This window comes from Nipponia nippon, unplaced genomic scaffold (genome assembly GCF_047370975.1).
Source record: "Nipponia nippon isolate SJK-2023a ecotype South Korea unplaced genomic scaffold, ASM4737097v1 scaffold_31, whole genome shotgun sequence".
Taxonomy (NCBI): domain Eukaryota; kingdom Metazoa; phylum Chordata; class Aves; order Pelecaniformes; family Threskiornithidae; genus Nipponia; species Nipponia nippon.
The window spans coordinates 2313984-2326827 of record NW_028262349.1 but is presented as its reverse complement, the minus strand read 5'-3'; the positions used below and the strand labels follow the sequence as shown (position 1 = coordinate 2326827).

Here is a 12844-nt window from a genome sequence, read left to right as displayed (position 1 = left end):
CTGCTTTTGCTATGGGAGCCAGCTGCAACACAGAAACATCGGGTAGGACTGGTGCTCTCTTTATGTCCCGATAAGAAAGGATGATAGATGACGTATTGGCAGTTTTGAATTTTGCAAAAGACATGAAACAAAACTGTAATTAATCATGACCTTGGTTCTAGCTAAGGCTGATGACATCGTCGGTCCAGTTACCCATGAACTGGTTGAAAAAAATAGCGTGCATTTGAAGTGGCAGGAACCAAAGGAGCCAAATGGTCTTATTGTGCTGTATGAAGTGAATTATGGACGTCTGGGGGAGACAGAGGTGAGAATTTCTGCTTGTCCCTTAACACAGCCCGTTCGGAGAAGTAGCTCCACCTGGGAGTCCAGGACAGTTTAGTCTTTAATAGTCCTCGTGCACATGGTGTTCTGTCCTGCCTGATTTCCTTGTGCATCAACCAATGTGACGTGAAACTTCACTAGTGAATTTGTATCCGCTGGAAGTCTGTCTGTGGCGACACTGAGAAATAAAGATCTGCCTCTGTGGTGCCTGTTTGCCAAATAAGCGTATCTAATTTGCCAACGTTCTGCATGGAGTTTTTTTAGGAATTTTATTTCACAGAAGGACAGAAAACATACATCTAAATTTAAGTTGCTTAGAGAAATTAAGAAAGTGTTGAGCAGCCAGAGAGCTTGTGGGCAGCCCTGCTGCCCGTGCAGGATGCCAGGGCCGTGTGGGTAGGAGGGCTTGCCAGCCCAGGTCAGGTTTCAGGGCTGAGGTCTAGTACAGCAAATGGCATACGCTCTCTGTAACCTGAACTGCTAAACTGTAAAACGCAAATCCAGGACAAACCACTTTATTGGAAAAGACCTGAGCATGTGGAAGCCCTATTTGTGTACATTTGCCAGACAAGGAGGTGAGGTAGGAATCCTAGTGTGCTGTTACAGAGCTCTGGGTTGTTGCGGAGGTAGCGTAACGCAGCCTTCCTCCTCCCTCCTCCCGCAGGAAGCACACTACTGCGTTTCCCGTAAGCATTTTGCCAGCGAGCAGGGCTGTAAACTCCGTGGACTGCAGCCTGGAAACTACAGTGTCCGTATACGAGCTACATCACTGGCTGGAAATGGCTCATGGACAGAACCTACCTATTTTTATGTGGCCGATTATTGTGAGTGCATTTTTTTTCCCAGCATTTAATTCCTGATAGAAACCCAGGTTATTTTTGGAAGATGGGGGTTTAACAAGCAGTGCACAGTGAACTGTAGGGTGTCATAAAATATTTACCAATACATCTGCTTTTGAGAAACTGAAATTACTTCGAAATATGCAGCTTTTCTTCACGTAGCTGTTGAACAGCAGTCTGAGTTCTCATTCTGACCAGCCCCACCTTCTGTATCTGAAATAGCCTCTAGTTTCATATTTGTTCCAATTTATTCAAGGGGGAGATTTCATTGAGGAAAAGACTTGGATTTTGGACCTGTATAATACCTCCAACTCTCTCTTTCTCTCTTAGTGAATGCTCAGCCTAATATTGCTGTTATAATTGTGCCGATTATTTTTGCCATAATAATTGCTGGAATTATTGGAGCTGCTTACGTGCTTGTGAAAAAGAGGTGAGTGCCATTTCATGTTGTTTCCACCAGAACAAGCAAAACTTCTATCCAAAGATTTTGTTTATTCGTTGGAAGTAACTCTGTGTTTATTTTCTAATTTAGCTAATGATTGCAACACTAATTTAGTTTAGGAAATATTTTGTGCCTTTGGAAATTGGGACAGTTTGTATTTGCTGCTTGCTTTGGGAATTAATCAAACTGCCGTCGGTTCTAATGTCTCAAAGGCTGCAAAGGTGCTGAAGAACTTGTGTCTCTCTTCCAGACAAACGGAAGGACCAACCGGACCACTCTACGCGTCCTCTAACCCTGAATATCTCAGCGCCAGTGATGGTGAGAGCAATGAGGGCTTTCTTCAGTGCCTTATTTCTTGTATGGTCATTCAGGCAGTGCAGCAGTGTGGGATTGGCATCGTCTTTATGGAGTTTTTCTAGTCCTTTTTTAAAATTCATACCCATAGTATCCTGTGGCAATGCTACACAAGGCTGCTACAGAAATGTCTTTCAAAAGATACTTGCTCAATTCAGAAACGTTTCCCTCTGCTCAACAGTCTACGTCCCCGACGAATGGGAGGTTCCACGAGACAAGATCGCTCTCCTCCGCGAGCTGGGACAGGGCTCCTTCGGCATGGTGTACGAAGGGATCGCCAAGGACATAGTGAAGGGAGAGCCAGAGACTCGCGTAGCTGTGAAAACCGTTAACGAATCAGCCAGCCTTCGCGAGCGCATCGAGTTCTTAAATGAAGCGTCTGTGATGAAAGGGTTCAGCTGCCATCATGTGGTAAGCATCACTGGGTGCCTCGGATGATTAGCAGGTCCCATCAGATAACTAACAGTTCTGTGGTGCTTTCAAAGCTTGACGTTCAGCTTACAAAAGCAGCCCTTCTGCAGAGGCGGTTGATCAAAACGAGCTGGGATCTTTCCGTGCCATATTTTATAAAACCCATCTTTCAAAACGTCTCGTCGTGACAGGGCTTTGTGGTGCTGTTCTGAGCTCTTATTCGGGCGGTGTTGGCTTTGCTATATCCCCCTCTTTTCACAGGTGGGCTCTGCCCAGGGTATTTGGACACAACCTTGAGGGAATTTCTCACTTATTTTCCAGGTTCGCCTCCTCGGGGTGGTCTCAAAAGGGCAGCCTACTCTGGTGGTCATGGAGTTAATGGCACATGGAGATTTGAAAAGTTACCTTCGCTCTTTGAGACCTGATGCTGAGGTAAAGACAGGAGAGAGGGAGTCTGCTGTGCAACGGGCTGACTCGATCTGGTTTTGAATACTTGTTTATTTACTGTAGAATAACCCTGGTCGTCCGCCACCGACACTGAGAGAAATGATCCAGATGGCTGCCGAGATCGCGGATGGCATGGCCTATCTGAATGCCAAAAAATTTGTTCACAGAGATCTTGCAGCTCGTAACTGTATGGTTGCAGAAGACTTCACTGTGAAAATCGGAGGTATGTCGTGTGTGATCAGAAGATAATTCTGTGGGTCGTATTTGTTGTAAAGGCAAATATATGAAGCCCAAGCCCAATGCGGCAAATACAGGTGATTTTCACTGGCTGCCTTTGGAAATGGAGCAAACTTTCTTCTTTTTCTTCCCTGTGAAAGAATTGTGTGGACTTTAGTAAGAAAATAATCTCCCTTAGAGCCAGAGCAGCTTTTCTCACCTTTCTCTCTTCTCAAACCTCTATCCAAAAAGTTTATTGCCTTTCCAGCCTAAGCTGCCATGGGTTATCTCACTGTTCTTTGCTTTCGTGAGAATTATGACAAAGAAGGTGTTGGGTACAACAAACCAAGTGTTGATAATCCTATCATTAAGTCAGGTGCCTTTTAAAAGTCACTTATCTTCCACAAGAACCAGTTTTTAACCTAAACCCTTTTAGAAATAACTAAATAAATATAACATTTAAAAATAAACCAAAACTCCACAGCATGGTGGTTTTTCAAATCTCTTTGGACTTAAAGCCAAGGCAGTGGGATTTCGGGGCAAAGACAGCTCTGTTTTACTTAAAGGGGATGAATAAAAATAATGTTTAGAATAGAAGCTGTCTCTAAAAATTTTAACTCTGGAGTTTCCATCACGGCTCTGTAGAAAAAGTGCAGGGAAAAGGAAGATGTTTTGAATGTTAATCACAAGGTGACGAACGACTGCAAGTTGGGCTCTAGGAGGCTTACTGGGTGTATGAAAATAGCCTGGCATCAAAGGAGGGGAACGTCCATCTGGAGATGTCGCACAGTAAAAGTGGCAGGGAAGGAGAGACATTGAACACATCCCAATTGCTTTTCTCAGACTTCGGCATGACCAGAGATATCTATGAGACGGATTATTATCGTAAAGGGGGCAAAGGACTGCTGCCTGTGCGGTGGATGGCACCCGAATCATTAAAGGACGGTGTTTTCACTGCTTGTTCCGATGTGTGGTAAGTTGTGCTCTGCAGTCCCCGTCTCAAGAGCTCGCTATTTTAACACGCGTGGTTTAAATTGTGAGTTGCTGACTTCCTCAGAGTACAGACAAAACAAAAACGTTGTTTTGAAACCCTCTTCTGAAAAATATAGTCGTGTTCTTTTAAAGTACATCTTCTCCAAAATAAGATTATCACTTGTAGATCTCCAGGATGTTTTATTCTCACCAGGAGTCTTCTCTCTTTCTTAGGTCATTTGGTGTTGTCCTCTGGGAAATCAGCAGTTTGGCAGAGCAGCCGTACCAGGGACTCTCCAACGAACAGGTGCTAAAGTTTGTAATGGATGGAGGATACCTGGATCAGCCGGACAACTGCCCGGAGAGGCTGTGAGTAGTAAAGCAGGGGAGAATCAACCAAGCTGCGCCCTTTAGCTGAAGTGTGGCCAGCAAAGGTGGCCCGACGTGTGGCACCTCTGAACCCCTTCTCTGTTGGGGAGGAACAAAACAGACTTTAGTGAGCCACCTCTCACAGAAATTCAACCGATGCATCCTTAGTGATCCAGGAATTAAAGACCTGAGCCAGCCTGTTTCACTAGAAGGGAAATTAAACCAACCTGGACCTTACATTGTGAGTACAGGTTCAAGAGAAGGAAGTACAAAGCACAGGAAAAGCTTAAAATACAAATAAACGCTGTATCAATTGCCCAAACAAAATGTTCTTCCCCCGCTCCAGACTAATGGATGGCAGCTGGCTTATGTCACGTGGCAAAGCCTGGCCACGGCCTGCATCCACGTGGCTACAGAGGCTGGAGAGCAGCTTGTTAATCCCAGGTCTGCTGAGGTTTTCTGTAATTCATCTCTCTATACTACATAAATAACCTGGAGAATTACAACAACTTTTTACCGCTGATTTTCAGAAATCCAATTTATGGCTAATAAGGAGGGAGAGGCCGGAGAACGCTGTGCTGAGCCAAGAGCTGTTTATTGCGTCCGAGGCCTTTTCATTTCTGTTGCAGACTCATTGCCCCACTTAGAGTACAAGGCTCGGCTGCCTGCAGGGTTAGGGAGCAAAGAGGGCACTGTGCAAAGACAGTGAAAAACACCTCGCAGAGGTTACAAACTGAAGCCAGACCTTCTCCTGCGCCGGGGTTAAGGGTTATTCTCTGCAGCCGCTCGTGGCATTTGCTGTCTGGAAGTTACTGTGTCCCCAGGTCTGCCAGCACGGCTGCATGCCCAGATGCTCCCTGAGCTGCTTCTCTCAGAGTAATTAAAAAAATCCCGTTACTAAGCGTTTCACTGAGCTAGGGCGTTTTGACAGAAGGGTGTAAGGAGCCACTGCTGCAGCGGCATACAGCGGCGAGGGGCAACCTGGTAACCTCTTACCCCAGCCCGCTTCTGGCCAAGACAGCACTTCCAGCGTCAAAAAATAAACATGTTTTGGGAGTATCCTTATGAAAAAAGCCTGCTGTCCTGGACGTTTGTCTCTCGTGGCCAGCTACAAACTCCAGTTTGAAACTTTATTTGTACTTGTAAGTTCTTTCTCCGTGGTGTCTGATAACATATGACCTCTTGCCGCAGCCTTTCTTTTGGGTGGGGTGTTTACAGGACCTCTGTCCTCTGCACAGCCTCCTATTTTCCTTGAAGTTTTAGGAGCTTTGTTATCTTTCAGGCTGAGTTAAAATTAAAATCGAATTAATTAAAAAATTGTGACCTGGCTATAAGTGCGTGTGCGCCTGCACAGAGTATGTGAGCTGCAGCCCTGTTTCCTTCGGAAGCCGAGTTAAGAACAATTGAAGGAATTGGAAGGAATTTTTGATCTAGACAGAAATAGAGAAAAAGGAGTGTCAGGATCTACAGGCAAATACAGAGACGGGAAAGAGAACAAACAACTCGGTTGGAGTGTCAGAGGGGTAGCGTGTGTGGTGGGGGTCTGACGTGGACACCAGTCCTGGTCTGCGCCAGCCCCGCCGGCGTGGAATTGTTTCTTCCTACCCCTGACTCTCGTTTGTCCTGATCTAGGCACAGCCTGATGCAGATGTGTTGGCAGTACAACCCTAAAATGCGCCCCACCTTCATCGAGATCATCGAGATGCTGAAGGAGGACTTGCACCCCAGCTTCCACGAGGTCTCGTTCTTCTACAGCGAGGAGAACAAACCTCTGGAAACTGAGGAGTACGAGATGGACTTTGAGAACATGGAGAGCATTCCCCTCGATCCCTCCTCCTACTCGCAGAGGGACAAAGTCCTGGGGCGGGACAATGGACCCTCCATGGCCCTCAAGGGGAACTACGAAGAGCACATACCTTACACTCACATGAACGGTGGCAAGAAAAACGGGCGGATTCTCTCCATGCCCAGGTCAAGTCCTTCCTAACGCTCCCTGTTTGGCCCAAGGGTTGCGTCTGCTTTTTTCCCCTCCACAAATCTCAGGACTCTTGTTATTGCTGCCACAGTGTATGACACACATCTACAAACTCTTCAGATTTTTAATCATCTTATGATTAATACTTTTTTTTTTTTGCCAAGTTGACTGGTTGTCAGTGGACTTATCTGTGAATATAAATGGAAGAGGTTTCCATGGCTGCTGTCCCTTCTGTAACCGTGGTTTCAAAACAGGAAGCGACCGTGTGAGTTAACTGAAGGAGGAGCATCCGCGTTTGCCAACAGGAGACGTGAAATTTGCTGGTATCTGAGCTACAGCGTAACGGTGCGGAACAAAACTTCTGCAGGACAAAAGCATTTCCAGTAGAATTCCAGGCTTTCGGGCGTACTCTTCACTACAGCTGAAGGATTCAACACATCAGTCGGACGCGCCAGATCCTCAGATTGACCAATAGCTGCTGCTTTCATACTTTTTAAATGGGTTAAATCCCAGGGGTGCGTGCGCGCGCGTGTGTGTGTGCGTGTGTGCAGTATATCTATGTGGGGTGTATATGTATAGCAAAATATACACTTCTTCTTTTGTACATAAGTTTTGTATGTTCTCACAGAAGCTTTCCTCTTCTTGGAAGTGTGTACTTCTCTTTTTTTCCCATTTCCCTGGAGTGACTGAATCCTAAACAGATTATTTTTATACTAAGGACTCTTGGGAGTAGGTTTTCTCTCATTAACAAATGAGGAAAATGTGCTGGGAGCCAAAGGAGCAGAAATCTGAGATTTGTGGGTACTTTCAAGACCAAACGAAGTAGGAGTCCCCTGACCTGAGATACGGAGTTTTCTGTCCTTACAGCATTGAGTATATATATTGTTTGTTGTAACATATTTAAAAATGTCTTTAGTTTAAATTTTAACTTCATATAAATTATTGACTGTCTATGATCCTTTTGGGGAGGGGAGAATTTGGGGGATTGTTTGGTCTTAAAGTGGTCCAAAGATTTCAGAATGAACTAATTTTAGCCGATTACCCTTTTAGGAGCTACGAAGCACATGTTAAGTTTATACTTGACAAGGCTTTATAATACAGTTTCATGATTTATACAATGCAGTCAGCTGGCTCCAGTCGAAGCCCTGAGATAAAGTAGCTGGGACTTCACTTGGTTGTTGGGAGCTGAAGGACACCAGAACATCCCGGTCCCGAGCCCCGCTGCTCCTTTGCCCCCGCGTCCCTTGCTTTGCCTCCTGGGCGCGCCGTGCCGCGGAAGCAGCCGGCAAGAGAGGACGAGCAAGAACTCTAACCGCAAAAAGAGACGCTGAAGCCAATCTAAAGGGAGGAGAGCACGAGGCTCTTGGCTCTGCACGTGAAGCAGAAGCTGAATGTGACTGTGGTTAGCTACCTGCTGCCTGTCTGCTGCTGCTCAGGCGTCTGGCCTCGTGCTGCCTGCAGGCCTTCGCTGTTTTCCCGAGATACCCGCGCTGCGTCCTGCGCGCTTCCCGGGACGCGTGCGTTAGCCACTGCTTTCAGCTCTTCCGGATGTCGACTTTCGTCTTCGGGACTGTGCTTTGTTTTGCTGCTGTTTGCGTAAAAGACCGAGCTGATTAGCCTAAGATGTTAGAAAAGAATTGTGAAACTAAACGCATCTCGTAGTGATGAGGGAGCGTGCTGGCAGGGAGGAGCGCTAAAGCAAGAAATGAAGGTTATCGGTGTTGCAGGCCCTTGTCATGCAGGAGGTGGTTTTAAAAGGGGAGAGAGATGCTCCGTCCTCCACTTCTCCTGGAGAAGTCCAAGAGCCAGTTTGTGCTCTCTGCCAGGAGAAAACGAGGTTCTCCTGACTCGCTGGGAGTGGGGACGCCACGCTGGTGTCTGACTTTTTATTCCAGCCCGGGCGGTGCTGCTGCTTTCTCCCTGTAACCAGATGAGAGGGGCTGGAGCTGGGAGGGGAGCGCCTCCGAGCCTGCTCCGCGCAGCCACGCTGAGCTGAACCGGTCGCTGCGGCGGCAGCGGAGGCCGGCGGACCCTGCACCGCCACGAGCTGTCGGCCCTTTGCGCCGGCTGAATCCGGTCGGTTCGGACAGAGGCGGAGGGTACGGGGTGCTCACGGCGTTCGATGGAGAACAGACAGTCCAGACAGGGGTAAGAACCTTCGATTTCAAAAGGCCTCGTTTACATTTCTTCTGCTCTACAAAGTAGTAACTGTTCAGCAGCTCTATGCTACACTGCAGGAAAGAAGACATATTCTCACACTTTTCTAAGGAAGAGAAGTTTTTCTTATTAGAATTTTTTTATTTATTTTAATATATAAAACGCTGTAAAAAAAAAAACCAACAAACAATTTGTTTTCTTAAACACACAGAACATGTAAATTTGTATCCGTAAAATCTTGGCAAGCGGATGTGGTGGGATTATTTTTGTCCCGTTCTGGTGCAGTCTACCTCAGTGTTTCTTAAGGATATTTTTAATACTACGCACCTCTAATCCTGTTTAAATATTCTGGTCTGGACCTATTGTGGATCAGGGAAAACCAATATCAGCTGATTCCAATACTAGGGACCATTCACCGAGGGGAAGGGGTGGGAGAACGGCTCGTCACTGTTCGTTGCTCATCTGAGCAGTAGTGACCAAAGGAACCGATTTACAGATTGGGATCTGATGTTCTGATATCATCCTCTTCGTTCTGTTGTGATTTAAAAAACAAACAAACAAAAAAAACCAACACAAACCAACACAAACCAACACAAAAACCCAAAAGAGCCATTTAAAGTTTTGGACTTTAGTGAAGTAATGACCTAAACGGAGCAGATCGCTTCCTTCGGGAGCAGCGCTTGCCAGCGTGGAGCAGGGGCTGTGGCCAGCCCTCGGCTTTGGGTTGGGGCGTCCTGGTCACCGCCCGTCTCGCTGCGCACAGGGAATCCCGAGCCCTGCCGGTAGGATGTGACCTCCTGAAATAAACCTTTCCCAGCGTGTCCTGGTTTTGATAACATTTGAAAGGGCAGTGATCGTAACTGGGGGAATAGAAGATCTTTTATATAAACAAACATTGGAACCTTGTATTGGGTCTGGCTTTTAAATTTAGTTGATATTGGTTGGCCCTCTGCGTACGTGTGATTTGCAGCACGCGGATCACTGCACAAGGGAATACGTGTTTGGCTTGGCGGACAGGCAGTCCGTTCACACGGCTCACGTTGTCATCTCCACTCTGCACCACACGGAGCAGCTGTTTGTACCCAGTACTGTGTGTAAAGATTATTCCAGTCGTCCTTTCTACGTTGTGCCAAGGGTGAGGAAAGGCCTATGGTACTAGTGGTGAGGCTATCGTTTTTCCCCTTTTTAAAACCAAAATAACACGAGTGGTTGCCACTCGTGGCTGTTAGAGATTACACTCAGCTCTAGAATTAGGAAGAATAAATGAACGTCTGTGAAGCCCAGCTCTCACTTCTGGAAAATCCTTTGCTCTCAGCCCGCAGCTGAGCCTTCGGTCTCTGTTGTTGGAAGATCCTTGCCCTGGGGACGCCCAAGTCTCTGACTGGGATCTCACCGAAACCTGTTCCGAGACCCCGGGGCTTGCCTGCGAGTCGAGGTTGCACGTGCGAGACGAACCCTTCCCTGCGCGGGGTGTTGGGAAGGGCGCCTGCCCGGGAAGGTGCGCGGTGCGGGCCGGTGCCCTGCCGTCCTCGGGGAGCTGCTGCTCTTTGCTCCGGCGAGATCCCTGTCGGGGTGCGGACACCGCAGCTGCGGCGCAAGCAGAAGCACTCGCTGCTGCCGAGTGATGAGGAGGAGCCAAGCGATAGCGCAGGTAGAGAGGCTGGAGGAGGGCGGCCGTGGCCAGCTGGCGGGAAGCTCCTCTCTTCAGGTAGCGTTCGCTGGGTTGGATCCTGCCCTTTGCGGGCAGAGGACTTCCCGCTCGCAGCACAGGGCAGCGGGACAGAGACTCCTCAACCTGCTGAGGAGCGGCTGCGGCCTCCTGTGCGCAGCCTGGGGACAGGGAGGGCACCGGCAAGGAGCCAGGACTTCGCTCTCTCTAAAGCTGGTGAAGCAGGAGGTACAAGGAACGGCTTTCTGTGCTCTGCTGTGTTTTCGCTGAGCAGATGTTTGAAGCGTGAGAGTGGAGAGGTTTCTCAGAAACGCGTGCACGTTAAACTGGGTTGCCACTTCCTGAACGGCTCTTGCAAATCTGGTACTTCTCTTGCAGTACGGCGCGGCATCGCGAAGCCTGGCTGCTGGGTTAGAAACGTCTCTGTCCTGGCTGCTTGTAAATACTCTGTTGTGTTGTACAATAGAAGAGCTAATAACATAAACTCTGTGCCAGCACTGGCTCGGGGAAGGCGATAGGAACTAGACTGCGCTGCAACGAGGATATTTTCTGTTGATGGTAAAGCAGCTGGGCCGGTATGGAAGAGGCTGCTTTTAGGTTGCTAAAGGGTACTCTTTACTTTATGGATAGCAGATCTCTTTCCTCCTAAATTTGTATTATAGCCATGGGACACTTCGCTTAATTTTAGTATTGTTGCATATAACGTTGGTATCTCTTTGGAAAAATCTCAAAGTCGCTTACTGTGTTAGTGACCTACCTACGCTGAAGGCAAATAGGAAGAGAGAGGAGCAAGAAGGGTGCTGTGGCGGATATTCTTGAGCCTCCGTTGTAGGGGAGGGAGAGAGGCAATGGAGTTCCCTCTTAACGTCACTGTGACACGAAGACGGACCCTGAGGTACTCCGGGCCCTTCGCTGCGAGCAGTGATTCCTCGTACCAAGACTGGAACCTTGTTTTACAAGTCGGAAAGTAAAATATCTTTGTGCCATAAAAACCTTACTCTCAAGGCTGTGCTAGGTGCTCCCGTGATCCCTGTGAGATCGGTTCAGAGCCTGGAGTGAGCAAGAAACTGCAGATAAAGCCTCCGATCCCCTCGCTGTGTCCCAGCCTCCCTCGAAGCTGCCCGCCGCGGCGGGGACCCGTGGCCGCGGCAGGAACCCGGTCCCCCACCGAACAGCCGCTGCCGCTCGTCGTTTCCTGCGGCCCAGGGAAAGGAGCTGTTGAGCGGATTGGAATCGAGAAATAGTGACTTCAGAAATACGCAAAATTCAAAATAAGATTAGTTTGGTATTTGTATGAACTTAATTGAATTTGGCCTTTTTATTACCTTCTGCTTGCCTCTGTGTTAACTCCGCTTGGATTCTGTATGCGAATGTTGGTGTGAGAGCATTAACGCGTTCGACCTGTTCTGCCCCGGCTTGCCTTGTCCGAGCAGCGCGAGAGCAAAGCCAGTCCTACAGCTGACTTTTGGAGGAACCTGACTGTTCAAAAGCAGTTCTAAAGCTACCGTTTTTACCAAATCTGCTGTCGTTAAATGTGTATTTCTTTTTAAAATGAAATTGCTTGTCCTTCTCGAGAGTAAGCACTTATTCTTGCAGTTTCAGCAAATTGACTGCAGCACAATGCAAGCTACAAGGGGACAGGTAGAGAAATGACTTTTTAAATATTGTATAATAAAGTTAGTATTAACTCCTACAGCGTTGTTCTTTTTTTGCCAACAGATTTGCAGTCGGCAAGAAATTGTGTTTCTGGTGGTCGTTTTGTTGTGAGCCCAGCGATCCAGCGGATGGTACCGAATCGCTGGGGCTGGGGGGCCGGGGCCGGCCGGCCGGGAGGAGCTGGGGTGCTGCTGGCAGCGAAGGAGGAACCGTCAGCGGAGTGAACGTGGGCACAGACGCTCTCGCTCTCGCTTAGCCGAGGCCCGGGTCACCAGTAAAGCTGGAGCTCAGGACTGATCACCTGAGGGGTCTGAGCTGGACTCGATAGCAAAGCTCTTCTGTTAATCCAGGTTCTCCCAGCAGCATCCAGCAACGCCTCCTCAAGCTTAGTTTCCGAATATTTCTCCCGTAACCGAGTCCCATGAAAACTGGCTGATGGAGAATTTTACACAGGCCGCTTCTAAACCTGAAAAGAGCGCGTGTTATTTAAAAAGGAGAAGCCTTTCCTTTTGCTTCGGTTTGGGCAATGGTTTTATGGGTGGAGTATCGAAGCGGTGGTTTGTGTTTGCGGACCTGCGTGGATGGGGGCACCGGCCGTCGGCTTCATCAAACACAGCCAAAAGCAAACGCCTTCTGCTTGCAATTAAATAAACGAAAGACAGTTTCAGTTACGTGTTACGTGGTGTTCTGTGAAGTTGTTTTTTTTTTCTGTTTAATCTTGCTGCTCCCACCTTTCTCTCAGCATATCTAAGGTTCCAGAATGCAAATAGTATTGCAGATACCTCTTGTTTGAAATAAAGGATCAAATGTGCCATGATTTTTTTTAAAAAGGAAGGAAAAAAAAGAAAAATCTTCCCCCTTGATTTATTTTTTCAATGTTTTCATAGATGAGCCAAGCAGTGACATGTATGGAAAATAGCTTTGAATATTAAGAAAAAAAAAAATCTTGCTGTGTGTCAGAATATTGAACAATTAACTGTTTATATTAAAATTCTGAATAAATTATCCCAGAATAA

General features: G+C 47.5%; 1 protein-coding gene across 6 annotated transcripts in view; it reads left to right on the top strand.

The window, feature by feature from the left end:
• Positions 1 to 12833, top strand: part of INSR (insulin receptor) — a 66946-nt gene extending 54113 nt beyond the window's left edge. For 5 of the 6 annotated variants that reach the window (XM_087769682.1, XM_087769683.1, XM_087769679.1 and 2 more), the window contains 10 exons: positions 162 to 304; positions 986 to 1145; positions 1491 to 1590; positions 1853 to 1920; positions 2138 to 2367; positions 2689 to 2799; positions 2878 to 3037; positions 3874 to 4003; positions 4237 to 4371; positions 6004 to 12833. In XM_087769682.1, the coding sequence (XP_087625808.1) occupies positions 162 to 304; positions 986 to 1145; positions 1491 to 1590; positions 1853 to 1920; positions 2138 to 2367; positions 2689 to 2799; positions 2878 to 3037; positions 3874 to 4003; positions 4237 to 4371; positions 6004 to 6358 (1592 nt within the window). In that variant the 3' untranslated portion in view covers positions 6359 to 12833. The remainder of the gene's footprint in view (positions 1 to 161; positions 305 to 985; positions 1146 to 1490; positions 1591 to 1852; positions 1921 to 2137; positions 2368 to 2688; positions 2800 to 2877; positions 3038 to 3873; positions 4004 to 4236; positions 4372 to 6003) is intronic. The other variant, XR_015707371.1, reaches the window with a different exon arrangement.
• The last annotated feature ends 11 nt before the right edge of the window (positions 12834 to 12844 follow it).